General features: G+C 24.7%; 1 protein-coding gene across 5 annotated transcripts in view; it reads left to right on the top strand.

The window, feature by feature from the left end:
* LOC727460 (FERM domain-containing protein 5) overlaps positions 1-16,012 on the top strand; it is a 55,513-nt gene that overhangs the window by 4,937 nt on the left and 34,564 nt on the right. For 4 of the 5 annotated variants that reach the window (XM_026446510.1, XM_026446511.1, XM_006572009.3 and 1 more), the window contains exon 2: positions 15,309-15,413. In XM_026446510.1, the coding sequence (XP_026302295.1) occupies positions 15,309-15,413 (105 nt within the window). Of the gene's footprint in view, positions 1-8,994; positions 9,021-15,308; positions 15,414-16,012 lie in introns of all 5 variants that reach the window. The other variant, XM_026446513.1, reaches the window with a different exon arrangement.

Below are 16,012 nucleotides of genomic sequence, written 5' to 3' on the forward strand. Positions count from 1 at the left end.
CTTTATTCCATCCAAATTGAAAATATAATTTTGTCTCAAGCATTAGAAAAAGCATTGATATTTATATTAGAAACGTTTAATAATAATTTTGTATAAATTTGTACTTTTGAAAAATAAGAAGAGAATTTCTTACTTTAGGATTTTATTAACGGTTTTGTGCTTACTATGGAAATCCCGTATAGAGTAGTATTTTTGAGCGAAAGCATTGGCATGCATCCAATGAACGCATGCCTCTTAAACAGAATATCAGTATTCAGTGGCATGTACGAAAGAATCGACATTGTACTACCGGTTAAGTGGAACTATTTTTCAAAACTCATCAAGGATGAGTTTCCCCAATAAGTGGAACTGTTCATCCACTGCTATTCATTTAAAAAATTATACGATTATTTTAAATAGTTATTTCTGCAAATTTAACAACAAAACTTTCACAAAAAGAAATTAAAAGGAATCTTATTTCTGATCTCGATCCTTATTACCAATTATTACTAATTATTATTAACTTTTAGTCGAGATCCTTCAAAAACTCGTAAAAGCTAGAGACAAAAGGTCATTGCAATGAGTTATCGCGGAATATGGGTTGTAAAAAGAAGAAACAATCGTAAAATATATTATAAATCGTTATAAATGTAAAGAATTGAAATGTACCAATTGTTGATTATTAAGCTTTTAACAATTGTGCGAATTGCAATGAGAATAAGAATAAATTAATAAAAAAGAAGAATCAAAAAATGCTGTTATTTTACATCATGAAATGATGTAGAAGAGAAAGAAGAAAGAATTTAAGATAAACTATCGCGGTTTGCAAAACAATTTGTACTAAAAACTTTTAAACAAAAAATAAATAAATCCAATCGTTATTCGTATTGCGATCAATATTCATCGGTTAGAGATATTCGACATGCGAAAAAGTAGATATTAAAGATAGAAATGTTTCACGAAAAAAGATAAAAGATACAGAGAAGCTGTGTCAGATTGATGGTTTTTTGATATGTGAAAATCTGAATCCATCTAGATCCATCTCCTTTTTTGATTTATTTCTATGAATTTGAAGAAGTTAGATCGAGTGTAATTCTATTTTAAAATATCATAAGGAATTTGTTGTAGCTTGTTTGAATTATTTGAAATATAGCGTCTATGCACAATAAATAGGAATCAATGAGTTGGAAGGATGAAAAAGATGTAATGGCACAAAACATAGGTTTTTTATTATAGCTTGTAGATTGATAAAAAATATTTTCTTCTTTATATCATTTCTTTCTGTTTCGTTTATGAAAATTTTTATTAATTTTGTTGAGAAGAAAACTCAACTAATTAAATCTATAGATGAGTATTTCTTTTTACAAGATTAAATTGCTTATTCTTAATATTTTAATATAATAGTTTAAAATGCAATATAATCAATAAGTTTTTTAAAAATTTATCTATATACTAAGTTTGTTATTCTTCCATTTTTCTCATCTTTAATTGTGTATGGATGGTTGTTGATTTAAAATTAATAAAAGTTAACTTTTTAATTGGTGCAGTTGACATGACGTATTGATTTAGCTTTATAAAAACTTGATGCACTAGTTCTTGACTAATTATATTTGTGATAGTTTATTGGAATTTTTGTAAAATTTATTTCTCTCTCCATTTCTATTATATCTCTATTTATTCTTATATTTTAAGTTTTAGAAAAGAAAAACTGAATTGAATTTGATGAAAAGTAAAGAAAAATAATCTATTTTTAAAATTAGAAATTTTATTCAAAAATACATAATATCTCTTCCTTTCTTCATATTATTTGTATTGCGTTTTGAAACTAAATTCACTTTAACTTATTCTGTTCAATAAATGAAAAATGTCAATACAAATTCTATTAATAAATATATTTTATTAAAATAGAATTGGTGATATTTATGTTATATATTCTTTTTGATAAAAATTAACTATTTTAATTATTTGAGGAAAATAATAGTGCATATACATATATAGGAAATTTAGTTAGATTGAATTAAATATTTCTTCAATATTTATATCATCTTGTTTTTGTTAGTTGTTTAAGACAAAAAACATTATAACTCATAATTTAGTTGAGTAATAACTTGTAGACATCTATAAAGAATGGAGCTTTAAATTCAAATTAGTTGAAAGTGTATTTGGATCTGATTTTTTTTTGCTTGATTTATCAATTCAGTTCAATCTTGACTGTTTCTTTCTTTAATTTACAAACATATATTAAATATTTACTATTCGAATCATTAATTCTCATAGTAGATGTTTCACTTTGTGATGATGATTTGATTTATTCCTATAAGATCTATTGGAAATTTCCTGTTTATATTTGTAATAGGGATTGATATTAATTCTTAGATAATTGCATTGGAAATATGCTCTTTGAATATTGTTCTTGACTCGAAGGGAAGAGAATGAATCGTTAATGTCTCGTTACGATGTTGTTGAAGAAGATATTGGAGTTCAATGAGCTTTAATTTTTGATATATAATTGAGAGTATAATTGAGAGTAGTTGATCGATCATTGTGTGATCATTCTGAAGTAATCTAATTTTATTCGCGAATTCAATATGTTAACGTTGCATATCTATGTATGGTTATGAAGAAGATTTTGTTTAATTCTTTTTCCTGTAATGCTTTGTACCTCATGTTTTCCATTTTATCCTTTTGTGAAACGTTTCAAAAGAATTCTATGTACAAGATGAATGATAACGGTTTGATGTTTTTATTGTCCATTTGAGAATAATGAGAGATTTGAAAAGCATTGGTCGAGGATGGACTTTTTTTTTGCTAAATACATAAGAAAAACTAGACGTTTGCTCGTTGAGTAGTTTTCTTGACGATCGATAAAAATGCTTAATAATGAGATGGTCTTTGTTTTTGCGTGTTCATGCTTAATATTTCTATCGTTTATTGCAGTTTCGAGATGTATTTATGTTCTTGAAATCACATTTCTTGCAGTATATTTCTTATGTTTTCCTTTTTTTTTTTTTTTTTTTTTTTAACTATGAAGATAATTTTGTATTAATAAAATTGCTTTCTAAATAAGATAATTTTTATAAGACTCACATATAATAATATTGGATATGTCCTTTTTTTTTCTAGTTTAATTAATATTCAATTTTTATCAAAAAAGAATTTGAGTATTTATTCATTTATATTAATTATATTTATATCAAAACAATAATAATAGTTTGAAGAAATCTGAAAGATTTAAAAAAATTAATTGGAGGATTTCAATGAATAAAATCTTTTTCTTTGTCTTTTCAATTATTAGTTTGCCTTGAAATATTTGAAAACTACCAATTGTTCATATTAATAATAAAATTTTTCATTCAACTTTCCTGAGAACATGTTGGCTGTTTTCAATAAATTGATATTAAACGTTTTAAGCTACAACTGTCGTTTCTATTGGATTTATACATATGTATGAGAAGCTACAGCTTTTCAAACCTTGGCTTTTATCTGTCGAGACATTGTCTTCTTGGTATATTCATTTTGATTTTTTGAACAGAGAAAGTAGTAAACAATTTGTCAATATTTCAATGTATTCCCAACTATTCATATACTAAAAAAAGAAAAAGATGATAGATCATTATATTTTTTCCTTATTACATTATTTATTTATTATTTCTCGGTTATACAGACTAAATTTCGTAACATGATTTGCTTCTCGATAAATCATTCGTTTTGTAAAAAAATTTCACGATGTAGAAGGGCAATGTGATATTTTGTTGTTAATTTTTTTATAAATGGATAATTTAATCAAAACGAAGATCAAATTTGTTTTTTTTTTTAAATGGAGTCACATATTCATTTAAAATAAAAAATTATTACCTTAAGAGATATTTTAATTTAAATTTTGTATAAAACTTCTCATACACTCATACTGAAAAAGAAACGTGATATTTCCTTTCGTTATTAATCATTTGTTAGCAATAATGATTATTTAAAGTAATTGTGATATGAGATTCCTTTATATTATCTTTTTCTTTTGAAAGTTTCTTGTTTCTAATAACGTGAAGTTGAGGTAAAGTAGATACAAAACTTAATACGTTATTTATGCCGATTGATTCACTAGCCTACTTACTTACCTTGACCCTATGCACAGTTGTCTTTCTATATACATAACCAGATACTTATTATCGGCTTTATTATCGTCTTATGTGATACAAAACGATTATACTTGTTGATTTCGAGAAAGGTAATATAATGTTGATTATACGTTATGTCTATGTAATTGCATTCGCTGTATAATATCATTATTAATATTTGTTTCTCATCAAAAATTATACTTAACAACTGACAGTTAATTCTTAATAATATATATAATATATTCAAATAAATTCCACGATTAATTGTCTTCTTTTTCTTTAAACTGAAATATTTTTCTCTGTCTTTGATTTTACTTTGGAATTTATTCACATTTTATTCTATCTTGATCATGTAGAAAAAAAAAATCTATAAGCATGCTATAAGATTTATAGAGAAGATGTATGCACATGTGCATTGGATGAGGGAAAGGAATTTCTTTCTCTTCGAAGAAATCGACTTATGCTCAAATAGATTTAGAATGGGTCAATTTTTATTATTATGAAAATGTAAAAGATATTTTTTAACATTATATTGATTAGAAACTAGGAAACTATACTTCTTTAGTTTTTTAATATTTGGGTAATTTTCATCTTATATTATATACATCATTAGGAAGAGTTTTTTACATTAATATAATACATTAAAAGAAATGTTGTTTCACACATTCCTTTATTCTCTCATTCAAAAATATTATTTTTTGTATGTTAATGATTCAATAAAATATTCGTTTAAGAAATTATTGGAACAAGGATCATTTATGCAAAATTTTATATCTAATTTTTTTGGATTGCATTAGATTAGATATAAAAAAAAAAAAAAATAGAGAAGAAATTTTTTAAATTTACAATGAATATGTTACGATTTTTAAAGTGATATATATTTTTCTCTTTATTTTTTTTTATGATATAGTGAAAATCGAAACAATTTATTATAATTTATTTAAATTATGAAAAAGGTTTCATAAAAATTCGTGAAATAAAATTTTTTCTTTGCTTTTCTCAACTTTATAGAAGATATCTTCGATGGATCGATAATAATCATGCTTTTAAAAATTCATAAAGTACTAAAAAATTCTTAGGATTATTCGTTATTGAAAATTCACCATATTTCACTGCTATCTTAAAAAAAAAATAATTTAAAAAGAAGCTGATATTATTATAGTAAATTTATTGTGTTATAAAGACATATATTTTTTAATTATATATCACGTCATTTCAACAATTAAACTAATCATAATTGCATTTTTCGATTTAAATGAAATGTTAAATTATATAATAAATATTAAATTTATCATATGATACATAAAAAATAGTAAAACCGTCCCTTTTTCCATTTTTCTAACAATGTTACAACGTGAACACTCTATGTACGCGATCAACGTATAGATACATTATATCTAGAATTCCAATTGATTATAAACTAGAACTTGATTATAGACCAGAATTTCTCCTTACAGTACTTCCCCTTATGGTTCGTGATGTCACGAATCGTTATGTTTCTAAATTACGTGTTGCCGTCGTGATTACAAAGTGTTGCGTATTCACAGTAAGAACACGCGATAGATAGTTTAATAATGGAATTATATATGAAAAATTGTAATTACAGTAATACGTAAATTTGCGATGCATGCGGGGGAGAAAAATTAAATTTTATCAATATCGCGGTAACCATCTTGGCATTTTAGTTGTTTTTCTTTCCACAGAGATGGCGGTAATCGTATCCGGATGTATCTTTAAATCATGCATGGATGAACGTACAAACCGTATGTTGCGTATGAAATATATCAACGAATGATAATTTTTATTATAAAAAAGTTATTACTTTATCTTTACTGAATATTATTGTTATTAATTGTTATTTTTTAATTATTCTTTCGAGATTATTAAAATATTCTATCGAATGATTTATCTTTGCCAGGATTTTCAATGAAAATTAAATTTTGCGCTTAAGATTGTATTTATCCAAACTTTGATTAGAAATTGACAACTCGTTATTCCTTTTTAATCAAATATATTCATCTAACTCGACAATCGTTTTTCATGGATTAACGAAATATATAAAGATTCCACTGTAATTTTCTGCAATGTTTTTTCGATAAAATCAGTAAAGTAAACGAAATATTAAAAGTATATTAAAGGTACGTCGCATTTTATACGAGTTTATACTACTTCTTAATGATTTAACAACGATTAATAATAACAAGTTTAAAATGTCAAACTTTGTTGATATATTATAAAAATGTTATATAAATACATAAATCTATAAACAAAAAGAATTCAATACTAATAAATGCAATTACTATAATAATGAAATATATATGTCCATTCTGTGAAACAAGATTGAAAATGCGTGCAAATATATCGAAACTTGTAGCAAGAATCAATCGTATAGTAAAGTTAAACAAACTTGTGCATGTGCTTTTTACGATGGGATTATGACAGAGTGCATCGCTATTTATTTATGCGCAACATGCGTAACCACGTTCCATCACATACTGTCGGAATGCAACGAATGAGGTTTCCGCGCGATGATGGGCATTGGAAGAAGACGTGGAAATGAGCTCTATTCATTGACGAGGAAAAATTGAATGCATTGATGGCCCAGATGGATTTGCTTGTTATTACTTACATTACTTACATTACGACTTATAAAAAGGTGAAAAAAATTACGATACACGGTGGTGAGGAATTTGGAATCGAATAGAAAGAAAAAAATAAATTTCACGATAAATCATTGAAGAAGAAGAAAAAAATAGCAAGAAATATTTCGATTCAATGGAGGATCAAATTAATAAGATAATAACGAATAATTGAAGGTAAATTTGTTTTTCAACAAAAGAAAATATGAAGAATAACGAAGGATTAAAAAGAACCAATTATAATAAAATGCAGAATCTTGATCTTTTAATACGTGAAATCTATATAAGAATGATTCAAGTTATTAAAAAACAAAGCAGTTATTCTCAATGTCAGGTTAATTAAAATTTTACCTTTAACATTTTATCTAAATACATGTGTATGTTGATTTTGAAGTTTTTTTTGTATTGTATTTGCCATCTATGAATTTTTCTGCGAATACTGAAAGTCATCGAACAGGATTTCTTCTTTCCGTGACATAATTTACTATAATTGTATAATTATAGTAAATCTTCAGTTATCTTTGAGAAATTAGAGGTAACGTGCTATCATTTCGTTCGAGACTATATAATTTTATTCTAGATTCTTCTAATGATCTATGATCTAACGTCTTAAGATTGGTTATTTACATTATATCGTGAAATAGCAATAGCAAAAAATATTGCAAAAGAAGAAAAAGAAAACTAATGTTTATCGAAATAAATTATTCATCATTATTCATTTTATCTATTACTTAAATAATTCAAATTTAAATCATAGATACAAAATGGTTTCTGTTAATGTGTTTTTGATTTATATTTATTTATATATCATCTACATATCTGTATGTCAAATTGTATGTAATTGTAATTGTCCATATATTATATTCTACTATAAATAATAAGAACCAAAATGCCTACAAGTTTCAAGATACTTAGTTATTGATATAATCCAGGATAGTTTTAGAAGCCTAATCTTCCTACTTATTTTAATCTTGTTCAAATAATCAATTCAATTTTAAAGATTTACTAATATGTTGTTGTTAAAACGTTGCTCTTTATAAGATAATATTTAGATAGTCTTTGGAACTGTACATCTCGTGGAATAAATTCCATTTAAGCTTGAATGGAGCGAGGATGTCTTGGGACGACATTTTGCAACTATGCCAATCCGAACGGCAAACAGCATCATCCTACTGCACTCGAGAAAATTTATTACAAACACTCGCGGATCAGTTTTCTTGGAACAGCGAACCCTGTGGGCGGCACAGTCTAATTCTATTGTAAGAATTTCCCTCAGATCGAGGATGTCGCGTAACCGGGTCATTGTACTCCATCAAGGAGATCCCGGATACAAGCGTTTGTAAACTTTGAGCATTTTCAGCTGCTCCGACAGTTTTTTCTTTTTCTCCGTCCTCATCTCGCTTCATTTAATATAAAATTTCCTTCTCTCTCACTTCGACCAACGAAGTTTCTCCGTTATAATAAAATACTCTTGTGCGTTTGTTTCTCAGACTCTAGAATCGATCCTCCTTCCTGTTCCACGAATACATTAACACCCTAGAGTGTGCACATACATCACGCGTAGATATATCACGCTAGGTGTGGACATTATCATAGTAATCGGTAGATAGTCTAGTCTGGTGACTTCAGCTCGACTGCTGACAAACAGTGTACGCTGACTGTTTGCAGATAATGTCTGTCAGTAGTCGTAGGCTGATCTTTACACTTTGCATAAGCGTCAAAAAAATAAACGTTACGTTCTTTTTTATATCGTTCTATATGTAAGAACGGGTAATTGACAGGTATATTCGTGTAACAGTTTTCCTTTTATGACGTTGTTTATCTTAAAAATAATGTAATGTAATGTTTTTGTGAACAAGACTGGTGAGCGAATGAATTATAAAATGATTATTACATATATGCATGAGAGTAGGGGAAATGTTTAGATGATATCGATAAAAGTTTTGTGCTGCTTGTGCAAAAATTTAAAATATTTATGAAATATTGGTTTTTCGTGTCGTGAAAAATGGACAAATATAAGGAAAACAAGTAGTACATGGAAAGGAAAATATGTAAAAAGTATTATTTCTATTATTTCTTGTTTAATGTTACCTATTTGCATCGATATTCTAATTGAAGAATTTTTAAGTGTACACAAGTACGTTCATTATCACATGTCATTTTTTATATATTATTATATATATATATATATTATTTTGTATTAAAATAATATAAAATCAAAACGAACAATATTCTGTACGTCCTATTATTATTCTTTTTCTCAGGTTTTTTTGTCCTGATATTATTTAGGGTAAGTCTGGACTTATTGCCAAGTATTTATTTGTATTTGTATGAATATTGTATTGTAAGTGAGCATGTATCATTTATAGAATGATTGCTTTCTATAGGATAATATACGCTGTTATACATCTATATATGTAAATTATATATAATTTTATGTAATTTTGAGTATGATTGTTATATTGAGACTAGTTATTGTGATCCAGTAAGATTATTTGGATTATTTATTGTAATGTTGATGTCTTAAGTTGTCTAGAAATGAATTGTGTTTAGATTTTTGTATATAATACAATTAATGGTTTGTAATTTGATTAAATTTTTATTTTCTTTTTGTTAAATAATTAAATTATTATTAATTTAGCCTGATAAGTATCAGTAAAAATAAATTATATTTGTACCATATTTTTTATATAAATTTGAGATAGAGACAGAATGTATATGTATAATGAATGTATAAAATGTACAAAAAATGACAATTATGTAAAAAAAAATTATGTTTGCTTATTTAATTTAAGAATAATATAAAAACATTTTTTGAAAATCATATGATTAAACAATCTATCTATTTTTAAGTATTGATTATAAATAATTAAAAAATTATTATTCTTATTAATAATCATTATTAATGAGGAAAATTCTATTTTTATCGCTTATAATAGTTATTGATGAAGGAAAATATTTCTTTTGTTTAAAGTCAATAAGAGAAACTGTATTTTGATCATTTATAATTTTTGTTTTTGTAATTTATATTTTATTATTGTGACAATTTTAGATTAGATTTATTAATAATTAGCATTAATGATGCAAAAGAAATCATAATACATAAAAAGTAGAATAAAATGATTTAAAAACAAATGGAGATATATGATATGTCTGAAATTTAGGGATATTATTTGTTATGAAAATTTAAATAGTCAAACAATATTTATTAATAATATATTTCTTATATGTAAGTAATTTAGTCAAAAAAATTATCATTATAGTACTCATTTTAGTTATAATTCTTATATTCTATAATTTTATTATCAAATAAAATTTTTATCTTATTAAGAAAATTATATAAATAATTTTAGATATATCATGTTACCATAATTAATTTTTAGACCAGTCAAATACATTTGCTTCATTCGATAAAGATTAATATATTTCTGTATTTTTGATATCATTTCTTCTGTATGATTCGACGAAATTGATTCTTTTGTTTCTTTAAATGGTATATATATATATGTGTATTGTTTTAATTGATTTATATGTGTTTATTTATTTATTCATAGAAAATTTAAATATCTAAAAAATTTCACTAATAAATTGTGTTATTAAAAGCAACAATAATTCTGTTTTACGTGAAACATTATAAATATGCAGTGAGTTATATATAGAACAATCTTTTTATTTACGGAATATCACACTTTGAGGGGATAAAATTAACGTTTAAAGTCACTATTATTTTTGTTTTTTAAATATAATTTTTTAAAGTATTAAGCAAATCAACAAATATTTTATCAAATAATTAAAGATTTACTTATTATTTATTGAATTTATTAAACAAAAATAAATTGCTCTGCACATACAAAATTTTTTATTAAAATCAAATTTTTCAAAACAATTTTTTTATGATTGATTTTTAGTGTAACATGTATAAAGATGAAGCAGATCTTTATTTCAATTTTATTTCTAAAATTCATATAAATTTAAATTTGTATCAATAATTTAATTATCATATTGTTGCGTATATATAATTTTTTAAAAACATATTATTTGTATTTTCCAATTTCTCTTTTTGTAAATAATATCGAATTTAACGGTGCTATATGTATAATATCGATCTTGCGTTCTTGTGAATATTTTTTTTTTTTTTGCAAGAAAATTAATCTCTATTCTCATTTACAACATAAAAACTTCCACATAATGAGGCATTTTATCTTTAAATCCAATATTTAATATAATTCTTACAATATAATAATTTTAAATGAATTTCTTTGCTGAAAAAATTATTAAAATAACTTTAAAAAATTAACATTTTAAATAATACTTAAACAATGTTTTCTATTTTTCTTACAATATTACGTATATTTCAAGTGTCAAGTATTTTCTTGGTTGTTAATTTTTCAGAGAAATTATATAAATATAATATTTATCACAATATTCTTATTTAAATTTGACGAAATATTAATTTTTCTATAAATTTTTCTTTTTATAATGATAAATGAATCATTAATTACATATCCTCAAATCGTTTTCACTGATAGAGAAACAAGGTTATAAATTACAGTATCGTAGGTGGTATTAATTAATCTTGCAACGATAAGATAAATATCGCTTCCGTATTACTGCTATAATGGATGCCATATCGCTATATTATATGCATAATATATAATTGGTCTCAATAGTATTCGACTATATTAGATATTCCATACATTTTATTATAAAGTTGTATATCAATTTTTCATGTATATATATTTTTTATTTTATTTTAAAAAACTAAAGACTGTCATACGATAAGAAAAAAGAGTTTAAATTTTTAGAAAAAGGTATTTAAATATAGATTTTTATATGCTGAATCCCAAAATGGTTGAAATTTCTGATCTAATTGTCAAAAACAATTACATGACGCTATGGATTGTTATTATTGTAAACGCATTCGAATTGGTCTTTTGAGAATTATAGTTTCTAGTTTGTTTCGAGTTTATCTGTGGATTTTGCTAGTTTGATCGTGTATGCATGCTCTTATCCACTGTACAATGTGTTTATGAAACATATAGGTAAACGAATGTATATAAGATTTTCTTTCTTATTTATCTCCTGAGTTGAGTGTCCTCTGAAAGAAGAAAAATTGTATGTAGTGAAATATTCTTTTCCTTAGATATAGAGATGCCATACAGAATGTCAATATAATCTTTTTAGAGATCAAAAAAAAAAAAACACAAAATATCGGTGGAAGTCTTTTTATTGTAAAATAGCTCTATCTCAATCTTGCTTTATCTAAAAAAAAAAAAAAAAGAAAAGAATACCTTTCATTGCTTGTAACTTAATAAATAAATCTTAATTAAGATTTTTATATAATGTCAAACAATTTTTATATTTCTTTGATTTCTAATTCTTTCAAAAGTGTTATTTATATAATTTATAGAAATAAATGTTTGTACTATTGAAGGATAAAATGAATAAATTTGAATTGGTAATTTATATTTTATATAATTTAAATTTATAATACAGATTTGTAATGATATGTCTTTTACATAACTGTTTTCTAAGATATTAAGTTGTTTGAATATTATAATTAGTATGCCTGTTCTTTTTGATGGAAGATTTTGATGCTTTTGTATATTAACAATTTTTTTTTTATTAATATTAAATATTATAACGAGCTCGTGTAATTTTCTTGAGAAAAATTTGAATGGTTTTTATTCTCCATGAGAAATGCTCTAAACGTTCTCTATTCTTATATTCAATGCATCTGTTGTTAAAGCGAGTAGATATATATCCTTGGATATATAATAGAGAAGTCTCCGTTATTTGTTTTTCGTTTAGTTTGAATGCCTCTTCTATTTTTGGTGTCCAGTGGATTTTTTTTCTTATCTTTAAATGATTATTTAACATTATTTACATGCATAATTTTTTATAAATTTTTTTTCTTCTATGCACAATGCTTGTAACAATGAACTTTTCTGAATATTTAATTACACAAAACTTTTGAAAAGTCTTCATTTATTGATTCTTTCTAAAACTTCTTTCATAATTTTGTATTCTGAGTGAATTCACATTTTGTTACGTTCATGATACATCATCTATACAATGGAATATTTATTTTACGTATTGTCCATGTTAACAAGTATTTTTTGATTCACAATAAAATTTATATTGCAGCATTTCAAACCTTCGCTATGCCTATCAATTGATGAAAGACATTTTGCATTGCATTGTACAAGAAATAGAATGCTATGAATTTCTAAAGATTAATGGGATTGTTCTTTATCTTTCAAAATCATTGATAGCATATTCTATGCATATTCTATTAATAAAAAACATCATACAATCTAATATATAATATTATAAACATATTATAAACATAGATTAGATCTTTTGTGTCGTATAAAAAGAAAAGAAGCGTTTGATTAATTTTTCCTTTTGTTCCTTAGTTTTTCAAATTCAGAAAATTTTTTTATCCTTTGTCATTGATGCGATGAAACTCGATATTTATTCGATAAATATTTAAATTATTAATTGTCAAATATAATTGATTTTCTCGTCGCATTATTAGTTTATTTCTTAAATCGATTATTAGATTGCATTATTAAATTGAATTCTGAGATTGCATCGATGATTGCTTCGAGCTACCAATAATCGTCAAGAAAAGAATTTAAATTTAAATTTGACCAATTGTTATACCATTAGTTTCAATCTTTTTTTCTGAACTCTATTTGTTCTTACTATGACAGATACATCAGTCCTTTTTACTAATTAAAAACTGTTACATTTTCAATCCCAAAATTACGAAACTTTGTTTATTCATTCATTGTATTTTTAATAATTATTTATATGATTTGAGACACGAGTGCCATCTCTTCTGACTTTATCACCAGAAATGGCGATAATAGAATATATAATAGAGTAAATAATAGAAATAAACAACTTAATAGGTTATAACAGAGACATTAATTCTTGTTAGGAAAGAATGATAGCATTGATATTAGAATTGACAAATTTTTTTTGCATGTTGTATCATAGAGTTTACAATGTGTCTTAAAAATCATTAACTAAAGTAATTTCAAACAATTTTTTTCTCTACGAAAATTTCCAGTTTTGACGAATCAATAGTACAACAATAGTCTCGATTGTTTGTTTAAATCTAGCGATTCGTTGGCGATATATACCCAACACTACCGTCAGCGATTGATCAGAATTTTTCGGTTAACAAAAGCGAAATGAAAAATTTTTGGAAAGGAAAAAGTTATTTGAAAAGTTATCTGAGAAATATATTCAGGACAGTTGACTTTTATCGACCAACTTCTTTATGGTCTGATATACCGCTGCATAAATTTCCATGTGGCATGAAGTTGAATTCTGTTGGAAAATCACTTTACCATTAGGAAACAAACATTTTCATTATTCAATATTATTCTAAAAACTTTTTATATTCTTTCACGTTCTTTTTCTTGGCGCTAGCTTTTTTTAAAAACCTTTCTTTTTAAGATTTTTAATTGTTTAGTTGATATGAATTGATATAAAAATGATATGCATCCACTTTCTAATTATTTCACACTGAAAATTATGTTTTATGAGATAATAACATTTTTCTGTTAATTAATACACACATAATTTTGATCTATAGCTCTTATATATGTTTGACACAAATATTTAAAGTGGTTATAAGATTAATAAGATCTTTAAAAATATTTATAAGGCTTATAGATATTTGCATTTAGATTTGCTTGATATGTATATTAAGCTTGCATATTAATCAACCTCTGTACTTCTGATCTAATGATGGCTTATCGCCAAGTGTGATTCCTAGTATGTTTTCAAGGCATAATTACACGGACAAGCAAAATACACAATCCTTGTCACTTAATTGGCTAATAGCACTACATTATACACTAGGAAACGAAGCATTATAATTATAATTGAATATTTTGCATATAATAGACGGATACTTGTTGCATTAAATATGTATTTTTATATGCTATATGCGAATTATTATATAATGTTTTTTTTAATACAGATCAATACGGATAATAAATTTGTAATGAAAATATATGACATTTACATTTCATTCATAATTACTTGTTTATTATATGTATGTATCACGGAATATTGAAATTAAATATTATAAATTATTATAAATTTTATACATTTGCATTCTTCTTTAAAAAATAAATAAAAAAAACATTTTTTTTCTACAGCTATTAAGATATTTATCCGATATATATCTTTAGAGGATCGATTTTAGAGATCGATAAAAATGGATATAAGAAAATATTTGTCGAAGCTTGTATAATTAAGTTACGAGCAATCCACGTTATATGAGAGACAAATACATAAAGTGACATAAAGCTTTGTCACATTATTTATATTCTGTCTCTGCTTTATTTAATGCAAATTTAAATTGCTTTTTGCATCGTAATAATTTTTGTTTCGATCTGGAAAATTAATTCAAAGATCACAGGAAATTTCGATTATCGGGAAACAAAGCAATGATAAAATTCTCTCCCCAAAAATGTAAAATTTCGAAATGATAAAAATAAATTTTATACCAAGTTGCAGTCTTTTTTCTTTTCTTTTTTTATTTTTGTTGCAGCCTCAGCACAAAGGAAGGTATATTCTCGAATATGTATGCAAGCAACTCAATATCTTGGAAACGGATTATTTTGGGCTTCGATATGTGGATCATTGTAGGCAAAGGGTAAGTTTAATCATGTTTTTAATTAATTTCCAATATGTAACGTGTTTTTATCAAATCGTAGGTTAAATTAACGATTCATTTTACATTTTGTCCTTATAAATGTAAGATGTTCAAATTTCATTTTATATTTATGCAATCACCACGTGTGGACAAATTAATTATCCCCTTCAAAAGTACTTTTCTTCTTACTAACGAATACAGAAAACAGAAAAACGTTGTCCATCGCTTAATTGCATCGCTTTTTTTTCTCTCTTTCACTTTACAATTAAGAATATTCGGTGAATTGGTTTATCAAACACAAAGATTCTTGCTCTATTAAAGAAACGTCAGTCATGTTAATTGTGCAATTATGAAATTTCTAATGAATTTAATTCTTTATTTGGAAAAAGATTAATCCTGATTTTCTGGGATTAATAATATGTAATTGGAATTGAAATAAATAAATTATTGTTAATTATTGCGGAGACGTCGGTAATTTTTTTTGTATTTAAATTAAAATTAATCGTAATTATGAATGTATATATGTATAAATTGTAGAAACAAAAAAATTGTTGCATGAAATTCATACGTTAATTAATTGATTATATTCAAGTACGTTA

Source organism: Apis mellifera, linkage group LG2 (genome assembly GCF_003254395.2).
Source record: "Apis mellifera strain DH4 linkage group LG2, Amel_HAv3.1, whole genome shotgun sequence".
In the NCBI taxonomy this organism is placed as follows: domain Eukaryota; kingdom Metazoa; phylum Arthropoda; class Insecta; order Hymenoptera; family Apidae; genus Apis; species Apis mellifera.